The following is an 18524-nucleotide window of genomic DNA, read 5'->3' as shown; positions in this document are numbered from 1 at the left end:
AGTCTCTTGACGGAAGCCCTTGAAAAACATTCCATGTCGTAGTGCATACACAGTAGTACCGGACTCTCCTTTTCACAGTAGTTCAACTAACAGTCATCAAAGCCACATAGACCCCAAAAAGTGTCTATCTGGAGAAATGTGCAAAGTTTATAAGAGAAGTTTATAAGCCGTTGGGGGGAAAAAAATCTATATCAGGCCGAAACCTTTAAGACTTGTGCCACCACCACCATATCGCTGCTGTTGGAAGAAAACCTTGTATCTCCATTTTTGAAGTTTTTCAGTTTTTGACATAAAAAATGCCTGTTGCCCTTTACAGTGTATGTAAATTTCACAATGAATGGACTAAACTTACTTGGAAAAATTCTGGTTCCATTGACATTAAAAGTAAAGAAGGTTTCTCCTTCTTTTCCTGTTCTTATTTTGGAGATACAAGGTCTTCTTCCGACAACAGCGATATATTATATTAGAGCAGGTCTCTGAGATAAGACTCCCAAAACTGACAGCAAGTCCATTTAAGCAAATCTAGGCCATGTTTAAAAGCTGAATATTGCACAGAGATACAATTCACTACAGTGGGTGTGATAGTAAATCAGCAATTATTGCTCTGTACAATCTGAGCAACATACAGTCTTACTCAATGTGGCCCCAGCTACTCGTTGTAGAGTTCTAGGTTACGGAACAGGCTACATCTAACAATGTAAGAAAAAAAGTCCCCTGTATCTTCATTTTGTCATGTAGGAACTAAATAACAGACTCTAAACAGTCTCAGTATAGTAGGACAGTGCAAATGAGTCTGGAATGCTTGGAGCGTTGGGGAGGAGGGGTGGGGGTTTGGGACAGGGTCAGGATTCTTCAGCCATAATCTGCGCTCGACAGGCCTCCCGCAGCTTGGTGATGGTTGCCATGGAGAGGCTGCCAGGTTCTTTGAAAATTTTCTGAAGAAAAAAATTCCGAACAGCATTAGGAAGTCAGAAGGTCCAGAGAATATGAATGTCAGAATTTGCATATTCTGGAAGATAAGACCATATAATGGATTTGAGAGCAGATACAAAGTACACAGTTTCTTTTCTTGGCCTTGAGAAAAGAAACATACATGACCAAAAAATGTTATTGCTTGGAATGTTAAAGCTGGCCAGTCTTAAAAATGAGCATAATATTGGGCAACCACTGAATGGCTGGCACTGCCCTGCATCTGAATCAGCTCTTTATGTGCATATAAACAAAACCCACCTGCATAAAAGTGTGGCAGTCCTCCACAAAGGCGCCCTTGGTGATCTGTTTGAAGCGGTCGCAGATGTCTGGAAGGTTCCGCGCCTGCAGGATGAGGTCCTGGTTGTGGCGGATCAGAGTCAACGCCACGCGGAACAGGATCTTAGATCCCTCGTAGAACAAGCAGTCCCAGATCCGCAGAACCGTCTTAAATAAACGCAGAGTAACAACAAGTCCTATGCTAAGACTTTCAGCTTAACTTTGGGGGAAGGGCTAAATTTGACAAAAGTCTTAAACATACAGAAGTTCTTTGGGGCTCAATGAAGCTTAAATCAGCTTAAATCCAGCACCAACTCCCACCATTTCCAGTTTCTGCTAATCTGCAAAGTCATTTGGCGCTCACGAAGTGTCATGAGGTTCTCAAAGTCAGATATATTATGGAAGTTATCCAACAAGCACAATCCCATTAGCAAAGTAAAATATCTTTGGACATATTCACTGTTAGTCTTGTGGGGCCAGACGTGATCTCATAATAAGTTAACCGTTTAAATGTTTGATGCTGGACTGCAGCTAAATCCTTTGCTAACAAGGGTAAACCCACCTCTGAGACCTGCCCCCACATTCCCTGGCGTCCGGAGAACAATCGTTTAGCTTGAATGTAAATCCAATAGCTCATCTTTTCCCCAACAAGGCTGGCAAATCTCTTCACATTGCATTTACTTCCATCTAACAAAATGTTCAACGTTGTCAAAAGTTGACACAAGACTCACAGTGTCAACTTCTCACATGTAGAACTGTAAATGTTAAAAGCTGTAAATGGTGAAAAAAAAGTTGATGCCTTATAGTTACGTCTATGTGTTTATGAGAGATACAGGACAGGTTTACTTAAACTGGCAGCTCATCCTTCTCACTCAGTGAAGAACAATTACTACAAATGATGAGTGCCTTAATGTGCCACAGACATGACTGAGAGGTCTGAAGTAACTGAAGTGCGGCTCGACTAACCATCTAAACTGCAGTTAGAAGAGATATTTCTCTGTTTTCAATGCTACCTGGACAAGCCAAAACATTTCCAAATCATTGTTCACTGAGCAGAAAAAATTAAATGTAGAAGACGACTCATCTAAGTATTGGCTCTGGCATTGATGAACTCATGAGACAGTTAACAAAGCCCTCATGAGTGAAAAATGGGTGAGTTAGACTAAAATGTTCAGCATAGGAAAGTAGTCATTTGTTTGTGCATGTGACAAACAGCAATCCTGCCTTGTTGGTGAATCCATATGAGCTCTTTCTAGCTCTTTCATGGCATCTTCCCTAAAGAAAGCCAAGCTTTACCTTTAGTCACACTTCTGTTTCCACATCATGTTCACTTGTCACCCCGGACTTGTGTTCACTTTCTTACCTCTACAGGCAGGACATCGATGAAGAGGCAGATGAACCAGCGCGACACCACCAGTGTCCACATGACGTTGTGCTCAGTCATGGCCTGCCACACAGCCGGCACTTTAACCTTCACCAGCTCGCCCAGCACCTCCTGGTCTGTCTTCAGGCCCAACATGGCTGGTGTGTAGTAATCTAGGAGATGGAGGGAGTTGGGTGTTACATTCAAGTGATCAAAAAATCTGATTTAAACAATTTTGCTTTTACCCTGAATGCAGCTGATTAGCCAAGACATGTTTGCTTCTTTAGCTTTGGACTGGAGCTATGAGGCCAAAGCAGCTGACAAGTAAGGAAAGCTCTACATTTCAAACAAAATCTAAGCAATCTTACATGTAGTTAATACATCTAATATTACTCATTATGAGATTGTAATCAGATTATTATGAGGTTATTTAACCTATTTCTATACACCTTTGACTTGTTAAAAATAATCAGCAACAAGTTACCAGCAACAAAATTAACAAGTAAAATTATTTGCTTATACATCATTTTTTTGCAGTGTAAAACAAAAAGTTTAGCAGTATTCTCAGAAGACTTATTTATGTGCTTTCTGATACTGTATGAGATATTGTTGTCTACAGTGGGGTCTAAAAGTCAGAAACCACATTTAAAATATGGGATATTTTTACATTTAAACTTAAAAACAAACAGAAAAGTTTAGAATTTAAAAAAAAATGTGGAAAAAAAGAAAATTATGACAAGTAAAATGAAGAAATATTCAATATTCAGCACTATTTCTAAGTCTCTATTCAAATTTAAGCAAATTTGTGACACTGACCATGTTAAGGCCTTTGTAGGTCAGATTTTTTAGTATTTTATAGTCTTATCCCTTCTGTTGAAGCTCCTGTTGAACTCTTTCTGATCTACTCATTAAAGGCTTTTGCACAAACTTTTTAGTTTGCCGAGTTCACCGCCAGCTTAAGCACATGCTACCATTAAAAGAAAAGGGTGACCAAACACCAAACACTATGAAAAAAATCTGAAATTAAAATTAAAATTTCAAAGACTCTACTTTTCACACAAACTGCTACGCCAACAATCTAATTTATAATGAATAACCTTGTATTGGATTAAAAAAAAATACAAAATAAAAGCATTTTCACCAGCGGTTTTAGACTTTTGGACCCCGCTGTATATAAATGGACAGAAAGACAGACAAATTTCAAGCTTCACAGTGGCTGCTACTACTGTTATGTATTTTTTATAGATAACTACGTCACACGGTGTCAGAAACCCCATAAGAAAGCTTTTTTAGATGATTTCGCATGCTGGTTGAAACTGGTGGCTAAGCTTCCATTAGCCTGCCATCTCCAGTGCAAAACTAAAGAAACAAACATCTGGGCTGATCAACTATGCTTGGTTTTAGGGGAAAATTACACAAATTAGATTTTTGGCCAAACATTTTCTTTTAGCTTCTAGATCTCTCATTAATTTAACCATAGTCCTGTTATAAATGGCAAAACAAAAGTCTAGGAAGGTTCAAATCTAACAAGATGTTAGATTTATGTTACATTATAATATATTAGGAGATCATGAGTAACCAGACAGAAGTCATGCTAGACTAGAAAAAAATATAGTATTATAAAAAAAATAGCATTATAATAACACAAAAGGTTAGGATTAAAAAAAGCCTAGAATGCCTGCACCACCATCACCAAGCGACGTAGCCATGACTCTCTAACGCCCTGAGGCCCTCAACAACACTGCAGTGCCACGAGCCCAGAAAGCAGGTAACACAGAACCGGAAGTCAGTGTGGTTGTGAGGCTAACTTCATGTGCGAGCAGTGTGTCTCCCTCTCCCGGGTGTGACCGGAGTTTAACAGGCTTGCAGCAGATCAGAATCATGTGACCTGAGAGCAGATTATTCATAGCTCAGGAGGAGCGGCAAGGTGCTCAGAATAGCTCTGGTTGAGTCACCTAAACACACGCCAGTCGACTCTCATTCATATTTATAGCTGCAACTCGTCAAAAATACCATGAATGTACAGTAAGTTGAGACACTGACTGATTGAGTACAGGCAACCAATGTAATGTCTTAATAGTGGTTTGCTCAACCTTTAGCTGGGTAAGTGGTGTAACACACACACTGAAAGCTTGATAGGCTTTCAACAGTAGAGTTCATTTCAGTTGTGCATTTATTGTGCTCACTGTGATTGGCATATTTTCTTATTTATATGTGGCAAGGCACTATAATACAACTCAAATTTTACACCAATTTACTAGGTACACCTACTTTAGAACAGAGTGGGATTTATTTAAAAACATGGGGGGGTTAGTTAGCAATATCAGATCTAGACCAGGGGTTAAAAACCTTTTGCAACCCACAAGAAGATTTCTTAGATTTTTTTTTCTGACTCAAGTAATGAGATAGCTGATCTTGTTTGGCAGCTATGAGTGCTGGATGTCAGACTGACGAGAGGACAGTTGCAAATGTGTTCTGTCTCAGTTCAACAGGTTTGGATATACATATCTCCAAGCATACGCAAGGTTTTCTCAGTCTGAGATACAGTGGCTGCTTTACTTGTAGATGGCCTAGCCTAGTATTATTCCTTTTTAAAGACTCTTTTAACCATTTATCCATGATGGATCAGTTCTATACTTTGAAAAGTAAAACACTTTACATTGACTTGCTCCACAAACAAACATATCTAGCTGGCAATCTGCCAGAACAACCATTTTTTGTGTTTTCTTTTCTTTTCTTTTAAAACCTGATGGCCAACAGCCCCCTAGCAGTTCCTCCACATTCATTACTCTTAAGGCAAAAGTTATCTAGTCATCTACTTAGCTACAAAATTAGCACACTCGCTCCAGCTACATCAGGTTCTTTAGAAGCCCTTGATTGGCTGGATCAGATGTATTAGTGTTAAGTAATGACAGGGCAGCATGTTAGATGCAGGTCAAAACTAAACTCTGCAGGAAAGTAGGTCTCCAGGAGGAGACCTGGTGTCAATCAAATGTAGCATGTCAATCTGACCAGGTGCATAGTGTGAGTATTTAAATCATATGTTTTGTCTGTCCACAACAGGCTATTTAAACAAACAGTGTGAGTCACCGAAGAACAATATTTCTAAAATCGCAAATGCCAGGCTTTAGATAACATTTAACTACAGCTCAACCGGCCAAACGAAAGACTCAAACAAGATGTAAAACTCCACATGCGCGAGCTACTCAGATTTAATTGCTGTTCTGACTGTGCTACAGTGAGTGTTATTGAAAGAGACAGATGAGGATCAAAACTATGAAACATACTTTACTTATAGCTGTACAGAAGCACTTTTCTGATGTGGAATTAAACTCGCTCTTCTCCACTGCAACATTACTCGATCCAAAGTAATTAATGTAGCATAGTTAGCTAATACACGTTATTTAAAATATATTTAAAATAGATTATATTAAAATAGATTTTAAAAAAAATCACCTGTTAAGGTACACTGCACTCATTTACAACAATTACTTCATTCTAAGCAGTAGTCAAGTGCAAAAACATAATTCTCATATAAATTTTCATTAAAAATTAAATTTGCAGCCAGTCGTGGGCTGGAGGTTAGGGAACCAGCCCTGTGACCGGAAGGTTGCACATTTAGTCCCCTGAACCGACAGTACGTGGCTGAAGTGCCCTTGAGCAAGGCACCGGGCGCTGCGGATTGGGCTGCCCACCACTCCAGGCAAGTGTGCTCACTGCCCCCTAATGTGTGTGCATTCACTTGTGTGTAGGTGGTGTTTCACTGCACTGATGGGTTAAGTGTGGAGGTGAAATTTCCCCGTTGAGGGACTCATATGGGTCTCTTAATCTAATCTATCCAATCTAAAGACAACCATACAATAGCTTATTCATGAATAAGGCCAATAAGGACTTTATACAGTGTACAAAATGTTGATTCAGATAGTCAAGTGACTTCTTAAATACAGCAGTGCTGCTAAAAAAGGCATGGACTGCAATATACAGTTGACTTTAAAAGGCATGCTAACCTATTAATCTATAGAGCAGGTTTGGCCACCGAGTACACATAAACCTCATATCCTGTATTACTGTCATTTTCATCAAAGTCAAATTAACTACACAAGCAGAGAAATCACATAAGCTACACAAACCTGGAAGTATCCTGCCTATAAGGGCCTCCATCAACCAGAAGGACTTCTCTTCATCTTTGGTGATGATGATGAGGTACCCAGCAATGAAGTTCATCCCCTGCAAAAAGTATCACCTGTTAACTACCATCAGAGTGCATCAGATAAAGGTTAAATGCAAAAACACAGGTAAAATTGGTGGTTACTACATTAAACAGAAACAGAGCAGGTGGCGCAATGAATTTGTGGAAATATTTGCATTGGAAATCAGTTGTTAGGAGCTCCTGAAAGGTTTACATTGTCAGAACGGAAAATATTATTTCACCTTGCACAGGAGGATTCCGGCACGCCCTGAAACCACACCAGGGACACTGTAAACACCCTATTATGACAAAGGAAGCCAAAAAGCCGGCTGTGGTAGACTTTGATCTCTGTATTACCTACACTAGAGCTTCAAAACATTAACTTGCATTCAGCCCTTCATTACCACTCTTAGGAGCAGGCCACCCTGCAGCCAGCTGTTTTTCCTCTAACTCAGCAATACAGAAGTATCCAGATCAAAGTTTAGAGAGGAAAGTCTACCTGACAGTACCCCACTGCCTTGTTGTGGTGTCCATAGGCTAGCAGTACATTATACAAGGTCTTCTGCAGGCACGGGTTGGCTGTCTTCCGAAACTGCACATTGTCTGGAAAGGTCCTGTGCAAATCTGTAGACAAATGAGCACTGAGCTGGGATACATGCTGTGCAAACGTTCAGCCTGAAAAACAAACATCTGACAGTGCTGCCATTTCATTTATCAAATATATAAGCTACCAAATAATCTACCGATTAATTTTGATGACTGAGTCAGAGTTCAGTGTTTATAAAAACAAGCTGCACAATAAAACAGAACTTAAAGGTGCAGTACAGTTAAAGGTTTCTACAGTAGCCCAGAAAGGACAAACCAAACACTGTTTCTAGAGAGCAACTTTTGTGTTTTAACGTTGAAGTGGCAGCTTTAATTTTGTGGTGATGTAGCAAGAAGGAACAGTGGTTGCTGCCGGTGCTGGCTAACCATTTTGTGTTGTGAGAAGTTTGAGAACCCACATTTTGACAAATGGAGGATCATACTTATTATTTGTCAATACATTATTCAAAAAATGTAAAAACATCTATCTTACAACAACAACTGGTAAATGTCAAACAATGCTGCTAATTAGGAGAGAGGAGCTGGTTGGCTTTACCTTAGCCAACATGCTAACAGCTCTGCTCACCACAGGACAGGTTTGATTCTGGCTAACTGAAGCTACACTGACAAGTTTACAAGATAATGTCTCAAACTTGAGTTCTGAGTTTGAGGCATTATCATCTAAATGACTGGTAAATGACTTGGGTTGGAGTGACAGACTGCCGAAATCAGTTTCTGTGGTGTTTCTGAGGAGCTGTACCGTTAGCTAATGTTATGCTAACCATAGCTTTGTTAGCAGACCAAAAGTGCCACAGACCAAAGTACAAGCTCAGTTCCAGCTAAATCATGTTCAAATTACACACATTTAGAAAATTAATACTCTTAAGAGTGGTATTTTGAAAAACCCTCATCATTTTGAAATACTGCAGTATATCTCATTACCATTATACCAACCTAGCCCTTATTCTGAGTTTGGGATACTGGCCTCATGTGACAAAAGAATGCATATAAATGGGTTTATTTACTGTGAAATTCTCCACTAGAAAAATTTTAAATATGCATTATGATCAACCATCCAATTAATCATTCTTTATTAATTGAGAATGTTATTAATGATGATGTGCTTAAGTTTAATCGTGTAATCGTGAAGGTCCAAATGTCATCACACCATGCTAACCTGTGCGAATGGCCTCCACCAGTTTAGGGTCATGTTGGGCTTGAAGCAGTGACTGGTAGTAGCCTGGGTTCTTCTCCATCTGCTCCTGAGAGCCACTCGCTGCCATCCAGATCAAAGCCCGGTGCTCATTCGGGACTCCCTTCCGTACGTAACGTTTTACTGTAGGAGCAGAACATACAGGGTCGTTTGGCCTGCCGCAGTTATTACACATTGCTTGATTACTGTTCAACTATTTATTTTAATTTTATGATCACGACAGACCAAAGGATCATAACTGACGTCTCTAAAGGCGCTTTTTTTCCAGGCAGTACAGTACAAATCCAAACCCAGAACTATCAGTACCCTGGCCATGCTCCAGTGTCCGTTTCCCATCATGTAACGGAGTCATGAAAGTCTCTGTAGCTATTTAACAAGCCCTTCCTGAGTTGAAGTGTTACAGCAGGGAAAACACTGAAACGCACAGTACGGAGGTGCTTCAAACTGGATTACGTCTGCAATATACTTTAAATGAAAAAGACTTTTCTAAATAAAAGATGTCTTTTAAGCCAGAAAGCTGAAGTAGTTAACGACTGTATGACGTGGATGGCTTCCCAACACTACATGTTTGGTTCTGAGACTTCCTCTGTCTGTTATTAGTCCAAATAACACACGGTCCCTTGCATCACTAGACAGCGGAACAGTTGTTCAACTTCCACACACAGGTTTCTACACACAGGCGGTGTCTTGTTTAATTCTTTCACTGCTCTAAGACAACAGTTCTCAGTCTCAGTACTGGGACTCTTCTCGACACGCCTGACTCAGCTCACGAGCTCGTTATGAAGCCCTTTGTAAGCTGTGTCAGGTGTGCAAGCAGTCGAGGCACATAAATGTACTAGACTGGAACTGAGAATAACAATTCTAAGACAGATTTACAAAGGGTTAATGAACCACAACAAATCTGGAGGACAGTATCTCACACTGGTCATGGCCATGTGAAATCACAGTGTAGGAATGCACACAGTTGAAGGACATTCAGTGTTTAGGTTCTATTTAGAAAGGTGCAGTGTGTATCTTCTGCTTTTTTTTTGCTCCATTTCTTTGCAATAGTACATGTTTGCTGTTCTCTTTTCTCCCCCACTGCTGTTCGTCCCCCCTCTTTTTCAAATCTAAGTGAAAGGGAGCTAACAAATTATGCAGAGAAACAGATTGACACCATTCTGTAATTGTATTACAAAGTGCACCTGTATGGTAAATGGCGCTGATAAAACGGACAAAGAGTGTAGATACAAGCAGGAGTACTTAATGAAGCGGTTGGTCGGTGTATTTGAGATTACACACAGCACTGTGTGATCTGAAGTGTGTGTGTTCTGCGTACAGCAGAACGCTCGAGTGTGTTTGCACACGTGTTAGTGGGTGTAGCTCACACTCACCCTTCAGATTCTTCTCAACTCGACTCCTCCCCTGCAGCATTTTTGACCACTTGATGGACCTTCTGGTGAGTACGGCCAAGTACTCCGACATGAGCTCCTCATAGGTCTCGTAGTCAAAGTCATCAGATCTCTCGAATCCATACGGGTCCACACTATGGAGACAACAACACCAGTAAGACCACGTATAGAAAAAGCGGGATTGTTTTCACTTGTGTGTAAGAAATGTAACTGGTCAATAAAGTATGTACAGTCGTATGCAAAAGTCTTGGTACCCCTGGTCAAATTATGCTTTGTTGATTATAAATTCACCTACACCTCCTCTACAGAGAACACACTTCTAAAGATTTTAATGCATAATTGCTGTTTATCCGATGAATTTAATATATTGGACAAAAAACAGAAAATGTGGCCTGTGGAATGATTTTGGTACATTTTATCTTCATGTTTTATTATTTTCCAGTATGTTAAAGTCAGAAATTGTGTACTAAAATTAGTAGAAAAGTACTTACGTTTGTTCCCTGTAGAGGATGTGTTAACCTATTTTCACTTAAAAAATAAATAAATAAATAATTAAATTCAACAAAACATGTAAATTGACCGGGAGTCTTCAACTTTTTTTTGTGTATGACTGTATAGGGCTGAATGATTTTTGGAAAATATTGCAATTTTTTTTACCAATACTATGATTGCAATTTAAATGTGATTATTTTCTAAAACCTAGCTCAGGTCTTTTTTCACCAAGAAAACCAACACATCCATTTTGTTCAGACATGAAGACTGAATGCTAAGCATAGCAGACTGCCAGTTCACAAGCTCTTCAGGTTAAATTTCACCACCTAAAATTTGCAAAGCTAATGTTAAATAAGTGTAACAGAAACTAAAATAACCCTTGCGATTTCATCGCTTTCAAAATGTGATTTCAATTTAAAAGGGATTATTCTTTCAGCCCTATGACTATATGTAATTTCCTCAAATTATCACACTCCAGACTGAAATGTCATGGTCATGCTGACGTCAGTGTTAAGGCTGAATTTTATTTATACGAACATATAACACAGGTATCTGCCAGCACACCTGCAAGTGTAAGTATGCACTAGAGGGCAGTGTCGAAGCTAGAACGTACAGAAAATGGGGGAACGTCTTAACATTTTTCCTACATCTCACCAAGATTTAACTCTTTTCACTGTTTTTGTAATAATTTGTTGTATAATTTCTGCCACCTCTTAGTCTTAGAGCTGCCCCACTTTGATTTTAGCTCTGGCTCTGGCCAACTATAGCCTGTGTCTCGTCCCACCCCTAATGCTACTGGATTGCCAGTCAGTGTTTGTTTTACGTACAGTTCTGCAGATTCAAACATAGATTTTGGAGGTGTATATGTCACACCATCTGCAAATCACACTTCCCTATGAACACGTTCTGTGCGTCTCAAAGCAAATACATTATGTGCATTTTTGCAGGACTAGAAATCAGCCTTTGTGCAACAGGTGCTACCCTCAATAAGAACACTGCTAGTATCTTTTGCAGTTTTTTTAATTAATTTAACTGTAATTCACTCCAGAATTATTGCTTGTAATACGACAGACGCTGCAGATCATGGATCTTGTCAGTAATCACTTAAAGTAGCTTTCTGGGTAAACTAATCTACCTTAATTAGTGCTAAAGAATGAAGACAGATATGGGACCTGTAATGAATCAGGTAGATTCGGGGGAAAAGCTGCTTCAAGGACACTTGGGAACACGGAGAAATCAACTAACGGACAACAGACAAAATAATGACCATAAATGGAAGAAAACAGCTGGCTGGTTCTGAAAAGCAGTGTTGGGTACGGACACACATCCACACACACAGCACACTCGCTCATACATACACACAGTACACTCGCTCTTTGGTACATCAAACAGTAGTAAAGAACATCAGCAAGTCTCCGTACTAAGATTATGGTAGATAACAGAGCAAGCTTGAAAATAAGCTTTGAACTAAAATATATACATGATCATTTTCAAAAGTTTATGTTGCTAAAAAACCCTCTTAATATATGTTTCTGCAATCCTGTTAGCACAACCGGTATCCTGAGTAGTTCCATTTAAGACAGAAAAGTTGTTTTCACTGTTTCTATATCATAATTGCTTAGGCTTACTTCTGAAATGTCAGTGTCTGACTGTTTAAGTTTAATTTAAGATCTTTCAAAAGGTATCAAGACTAAAACATAAGTGTTAAGTCTGAGTTTGTTTTTCATGTGTTCGACATTCAAAGTGGTGCAACTTCATCTATTAAGAAATCTGTCAGACATGCGCCATTTCAGCTCAAACCACATTTTAGGTTGGCCCTAAAATCTACTACTACCAAATCTTTTTATTATGTTTTAATAGTTTTGTTTTTCTGAAAAATAAAGAACAGAAAGAAAGCAGGCAGAATTCTTATATTACTACAGACAGAATAATAAACAGACTGTCTTTGGCTTTTTTCTCGAACACACCTTTTTCGTGCACAGGTAGTTCCAGGTGGCCTACAGTAAATGGTTGTTACGTAACCGGATCAGTAGCCAGCCTGAGCCTTCTAGGAGATCGAATGGAAAAAGATTCTGAGTCCCGAGTTAAAGAGTTAAAAGCATTCCATTCAGCACAAAGTAACAAGATAAAGTGGCTTAAGGGCACTGAGAAAACACACAAGCTGGTGACTCTGCTGGGACTCCAAAAAGAGCCTGTGTTTAATAATGAAGACCCCGTGACACAAGAGCTGCCTTGGGCAATCCAGGAAAACGAGACGCACATCAGTAAAAGTGTGCAAAAGGGCTGAAGATTTAGTGGGTTAGGGACAGAAGTTAGCTGGTGCAGTAATGAGCTGTATAGGTGTTGGGAAGCAAGTTATTTTGATGTTTTAATGGTTTCAGTTGTAGCTGTGAGTTTCAGTGGTGTCCACACCCAAGTTTGTTGTGAGCTTGAATGGTGTTGGGTTTGTAGTTGCAAGTTTTATTGGTGTTTGGTGAAAGGCTGCAAGTTTGAGTGATGTGTCAGTCTAACTCAGTTGTGAGTTTTAGTGGTGTAAGGGTTACAGTTCTGAGCTTTATTTTTGAAGGTTACAGTGCACAGTTGTTGTGAGTGGGTAAGAGCAATACAGCAAAACTAGAATATGACATGAAACAATATGAAAACATTTTGACTGGATATGTTTCACAATATTTAATTTTAATGAGGTAGTAAAATGAGGTAGGTGCAAAATCTAATAAAACAAGACTAGCAGTTGGTCTAGGAACAAATCATAAAAGTACTGGAGAAAATTTTTATATGCTCAGAAAAGTATATTGTTACATAATTTATTATAATGATGATGAAATATTCTCATATTGTCCACCCTTAATTGTGAGTTTCAGTGGGGTCAGGTTGTAGTTGAGGGTTTTAATGGTGCAGGATTGATGTTAAGGGTTTTAATGGTGTATGACTGTAGTGGTTAGAATTAGCAATGTACAACTGTAGCGGTTAGTTTTAACAATGTACAACTGTAGTGGTTAGTTTTAATAGTGTACGGCTGTAGTGGTTAGTTTTAGCGATGTACAACTGTAGTGGTTAGTTTTAATAGTGTACGGCTGTAGTGGTTAGTTTTAGCGATGTACGGCTGTAGTGGTTAGTTTTAAAAGTGTACAGCTGTAGTGGTTAGTTTTAGGGGTGTACGACTGTAGCGGTAAGTTTTAGCAATGTACAGCTGTAGTGGTTAGTTTTAATAGTGTACAGCTGTAGTGGTTAGTTTTAGGGGTGTACGACTGTAGCGGTAAGTTTTAGCGATGTACGACTGTAGTGGTTAGTTTTAATAGTGTACGGCTGTAGTGGTTAGTTTTAATAGTGTACGGCTGTACTCGTTAGTTTTAATAGTGTACGGCTGTAGTGGTTAGTTTTAATAGTGTATGGCTGTACTCGTTAGTTTTAATAGTGTACGGCTGTAGTGGTAAGTTTTAATAGTGTATGGCTGTACTCGTTAGTTTTAATAGTGTACGGCTGTAGTGGTTAGTTTTAGCGATGTACAACTGTAGTGGTTAGTTTTAATAGTGTACGGCTGTAGTGGTTAGTTTTAATAGTGTATGGCTGTACTCGTTAGTTTTAATAGTGTACGGCTGTAGTGGTAAGTTTTAATAGTGTATGGCTGTAGTGGTAAGTTTTAATAGTGTACGGCTGTAGTGGTAAGTTTTAATAGTGTATGGCTGTACTCGTTAGTTTTAATAGTGTACGGCTGTAGTGGTTAGTTTTAGCGATGTACAACTGTAGTGGTTAGTTTTAATAGTGTACGGCTGTAGTGGTTAGTTTTAGCGATGTACAACTGTAGTGGTTAGTTTTAATAGTGTACGGCTGTAGTGGTTAGTTTTAGCAATGTACAACTGTAGTGGTTAGTTTTAATAGTGTACGGCTGTAGTGGTTAGTTTTAGCGATGTACAACTGTAGTGGTTAGTTTTAATAGTGTACGGCTGTAGTGGTTAGTTTTAGCAATGTACAACTGTAGTGGTTAGTTTTAATAGTGTACGGCTGTAGTGGTTAGATTTAGCGATGTACAACTGTAGTGGTTAGTTTTAATAGTGTACGGCTGTAGCGGTTAGTTTTAGCGATGTACAACTGTAGTGGTTAGTTTTAATAGTGTACGGCTGTAGCGGTTAGTTTTAGCGATGTACAACTGTAGTGGTTAGTTTTAATAGTGTACGGCTGTAGTGGTTAGATTTAATGCATGATTGTAGTAATTTTTGGTGTATGATTGTAGTTTTAATGTTGTATGACTGTAGTAGCTGGTTTTGATGGTGTATGACTGTTTTGGTTAGCTTTAATGGTGTGAGATTCTATACTTTCAGTGGTGGGAGTTTTGTAGTAGAGTTCTAGGTGTTACACTATTGAGCAGGACCTCGCAGGACTTTTTTCCCTCGTGTTTTTTACACTGTTGTTGCACACACATAAAGTACATCTATCTATCCATCATACTACATACGCCAATTTTCAAATTCAAAAGTAGGAACACACACAAAAACACAACACTTCAGTATTTAAATAAATAATCATAATAAAAAGAGCAGCTGTTCCACAGTACCTGGGAATTCTTTCTCTTGCTGTGCTCGGCACGTTGATGCGGAGCTGCGGCTGTGCTGGTGAGCCTGTCCCGTTCTCCTCCTTCCTCTTCTGGTCCATGGTGAGGGTCAAGTTTAGGCTCAGGTCCTCACACAGTCTCCACACTTCATACTCACCCCACACTCACTCACTCAGTCACTCAGCCCCAGAGTCCATCAGTGTGTGGGGTTAAGCTGTCGCTGGAGGAGCCGATCTGCAGTAATCCGTCCGCGTTCAGGGCCATGAAGTGAGACAGTCAGGCAGAGAGACAGACAGACAGACAGACCTCCACAGAGAGAGATGAACGGAGCTCCAGCGCGTTTAACCAGCGGCGTTAGAAAACAGGCGGACTTCACTGAACTGTGCACCGCCGAACACACACCTCGCTGCGGACAGGCTGAACACGAGCTGGTCGGAATATTTCAGGAAGCCTCGCGCGCGCGCGCGTGTGTGTGTGTGTGTGTGTGTGTGTTTGTGCCCGCGGGGTAACTTTAGCTAGCTCTCCTACATCAGTCTGTGCGCTGCTCACACAGCCGGGTCAGCTAAAACACGCACTGAAACACTTCTTCGCCCGCCGGAGGAGGTGCGTTCACTCCTGGCGGGTCTCCTCCTCTCCAAACCTCGAAGCGCCTAACTTCTCCCTGAAGACCGTGTCCGGCAGGACCGGTTTCCCCTCCTCACATCTGCCGCTCTTCTCCCCGTCGTTTCTCACTCTTTCCACAGCAACACAAGCTCGGTTAATTTCTCTCGGGAGCTCAAGGACAGACGTCAATCAAAGCTTAGACACGCCCCGCGCAGCCCTCACGGCCACACAGCGCCCCCACTCAGCCACTCCTCCACTACAGGCGTGTCAGTGCTGTTATAAAGGTTTCAGCTGTGTGTTTGTCATGCGCAAAAGGATGTAAGGATACGGTTATTTTGCGCCATTTATCCGTCAGATTCTCACAGAACCACACCGGGTTGATGTGGCTCTGTGGAGGTACAGCACCAACAACACAGCCCCCCATTCTCCTCACTTAAAGGGGCTGAAACTAGCGTTTAATAGGTTTAATGGCAGATTCTCCCTGCTGGAAAAGACCATTAGAACCACCAGGATTAAAACCTGATGAGTTTGCTTTCTAATGGGCCTAATGGTTACCATTAGAGACCACTAGTTTCCTGTAGGACACCTTTAGATCCCATTAGGAAACCATCAAATGCATCTGGAATCAGTTCCGGAACAGTTAAACCATTAGAGTCCTTCACACTGTGATAGTAACACCTTATTAACCATGTAGGATATCACCAGCAACCACCTAGCAAGCCCCTAGTAACCACCTGGGATACTATAGCAACCACATAGCAACACCCTAGTACCCACCTGGGATACCATAGCAATGACTGAGCAACACCCTAGCAACCATCTGGGATACCATATCAACCACCTGAAACACCCTAGCCACCACTTGGGATACCATAGCAACTGCCTAGCAACACCTTAGCATCCACTTGACATACGTAGCAACCACCTAGCAACGTCCTAGCAACCAACTGGGATACCATAGCAACCGCCTAGCAACTGCCTAGCAACACCTTAGCAATCACTTCACATACATAGCAACCACCTAGCAACGTCCTAGCAACCATCTGGGATACCATAGCAACCATCTGGGATACCATAGCAACCACCTAGCAACACACTAGTAACCACTAGCAACAGCCTGTGAAACCATAGCAACCGCCTAGCAACACCCTAGCAACCATCTGGGAAACCATAGCAACCGCCTAGCAACACCCTAGCAACCATCTGGGATACCATAGCAACCACCTAGCAACACACTAGTAACCACTAGGGATACCATAGCAGCCACCTAAAATACCATAGTAATTGTTAGGCAATACCCTAGCAACCACCTAGCAACTGCTTAAACTGCGCAGTTACTCTGCATTTTCTTCATGAATTTTTCTAGTTTGTCATATTATGTAGTAATCTGTAGCACATTCTGTTGCCCCCCCCAACAATAAAGAAATCCTGATTGCTAGGATGTGGTATTTGGCTTTTAACAGTGACATTAGCTGTCTGGCTGTCTTCTGTGTTAAGTTAGCCAGTTTATAGAGGGGAAAAGGTGTTTCAAACAGGTCGCCCTCAAATATCTGCGCAAAGCAGTTGTGGTTTTTTAAAAGTTCCTGCAGCTTTCAAAATCAAAATACATCACCAGAAGGGGCTTAAGGGGGTTTTCCCGTCTTTAAACCAGAAAATCTCACTTCAGAGACTGCTGTCACCTGTAGGAGTTGAGTAGGCATGTTCACAGCAGATGTAGCACAAGTAAAAGTTTTCATTTTGGCTGGAATGCCCCTTTGAGTAGGTTAGTGCTGCCAAAGGTAAAGACTGAGAACAGAGCGTTGAGCTACTAAGCTGCTGTTAGATGGAGCCAGTTGACAGAGAGCTTGAGAAGAGCCCCGAATCCGGGCTGAAAACGTTTCTTCTTCACCACTGCTAGCTCTAGAGTGCTCTTCTCTCCTGTAAGGATGCTCGATGATCCTAATTTAAATTTTTATCAGATTTTTTATTTAAATGTTTAATTTCTTCACTTTTAAATCTTTTGTTTTAACCATATCTTTGTTATTTGAATTTGAATTATCTTTGTATTTTTTCATTGTGAAGTGCTTTGAATTACCGCCGTGTATGAAAGGTGCTATATAAATAAACCTGCCTTGCCAATCAGCTCTCTATGGTGGTTGAGGATCTGGTCCTTCCAAATCAGGGCTTTATACCCAAAATAAGGACTTCATATCTAAATCAGGACTTTTTTATCAAAAATAAGAGGTTTCTAAACTCTAAATAATATTGCTGTGACTATTAAACACTGAGATGCTCCTCCTCGACGGGGTCAGACAGAAGCGCACCCCCCTACAGCAGGCCGTACCATTTATTAACCGTCTAGACTGCCGTTACATAACTACACATTCACTGCAAAGAAGAGAAAACGTAGCTAAGTATCTAGAAAGGAAATAGCCAGGGTGGATCCCTAAATTAAGTGGAAGAATGATAAGTGTCCTATGAATTTGTTTGCCCATCAGTTGATTTATGTAGGCTACGTTAAAGTGTTGTTTGAATATGTGAAGCTAATATAACCTCTGCTAAGGTCAGCTGGTGAACTTGTTTAGCTACCTAGCTGTAGCCACTGGGCTGCAGCCTCGCTGTACCTTTTTGCCCGTTTGGCGCCATTTCCCCTGCAGTTTCGTTACATTGCTAGCTTGCAGAAATTTATTCTGATAAAAAAAGACATTTTAAGTCAAGAAAGCAGTGTGTTTGGTACAGAAACGGATTTTGAATGTTAGCTGATGGCAGACAGAGTAACCGAGCTACCTATACGCCACACGCTAGCGGTCATAATACCAAGGCTAGTGTCCTAATCTCAGTACCTCATTCATAGAAAAGGTCAAAATAGGTAACATGAACACCAAAACATGTATAACTACTTTCAGTAGAGA

General features: G+C 40.5%; 1 protein-coding gene across 1 annotated transcript; it reads right to left on the bottom strand.

Annotated features, from left to right (window-relative positions):
* Positions 1-361: 361 nt before the first annotated feature.
* On the bottom strand, positions 362-15855 carry grtp1a (growth hormone regulated TBC protein 1a). The gene is made up of 8 exons (XM_036557683.1): positions 15034-15855; positions 9972-10123; positions 8563-8721; positions 7300-7424; positions 6742-6838; positions 2612-2784; positions 1231-1416; positions 362-935 (listed from the first exon to the last, which is right to left on the bottom strand). The coding sequence occupies exons 1-8, from the start codon at positions 15129-15131 to the stop codon at positions 843-845; spliced, it is 1083 nt and encodes a 360-aa protein (XP_036413576.1). The 5' UTR covers positions 15132-15855; the 3' UTR covers positions 362-842.
* Positions 15856-18524: the final 2669 nt, after the last annotated feature.

This window comes from Colossoma macropomum, unplaced genomic scaffold, assembly GCF_904425465.1.
Source record: "Colossoma macropomum unplaced genomic scaffold, Colossoma_macropomum, whole genome shotgun sequence".
In the NCBI taxonomy this organism is placed as follows: domain Eukaryota; kingdom Metazoa; phylum Chordata; class Actinopteri; order Characiformes; family Serrasalmidae; genus Colossoma; species Colossoma macropomum.
The sequence above is the reverse complement of the archived record's forward strand: the minus strand, read 5'-3'. Positions and strand labels throughout refer to the sequence as shown.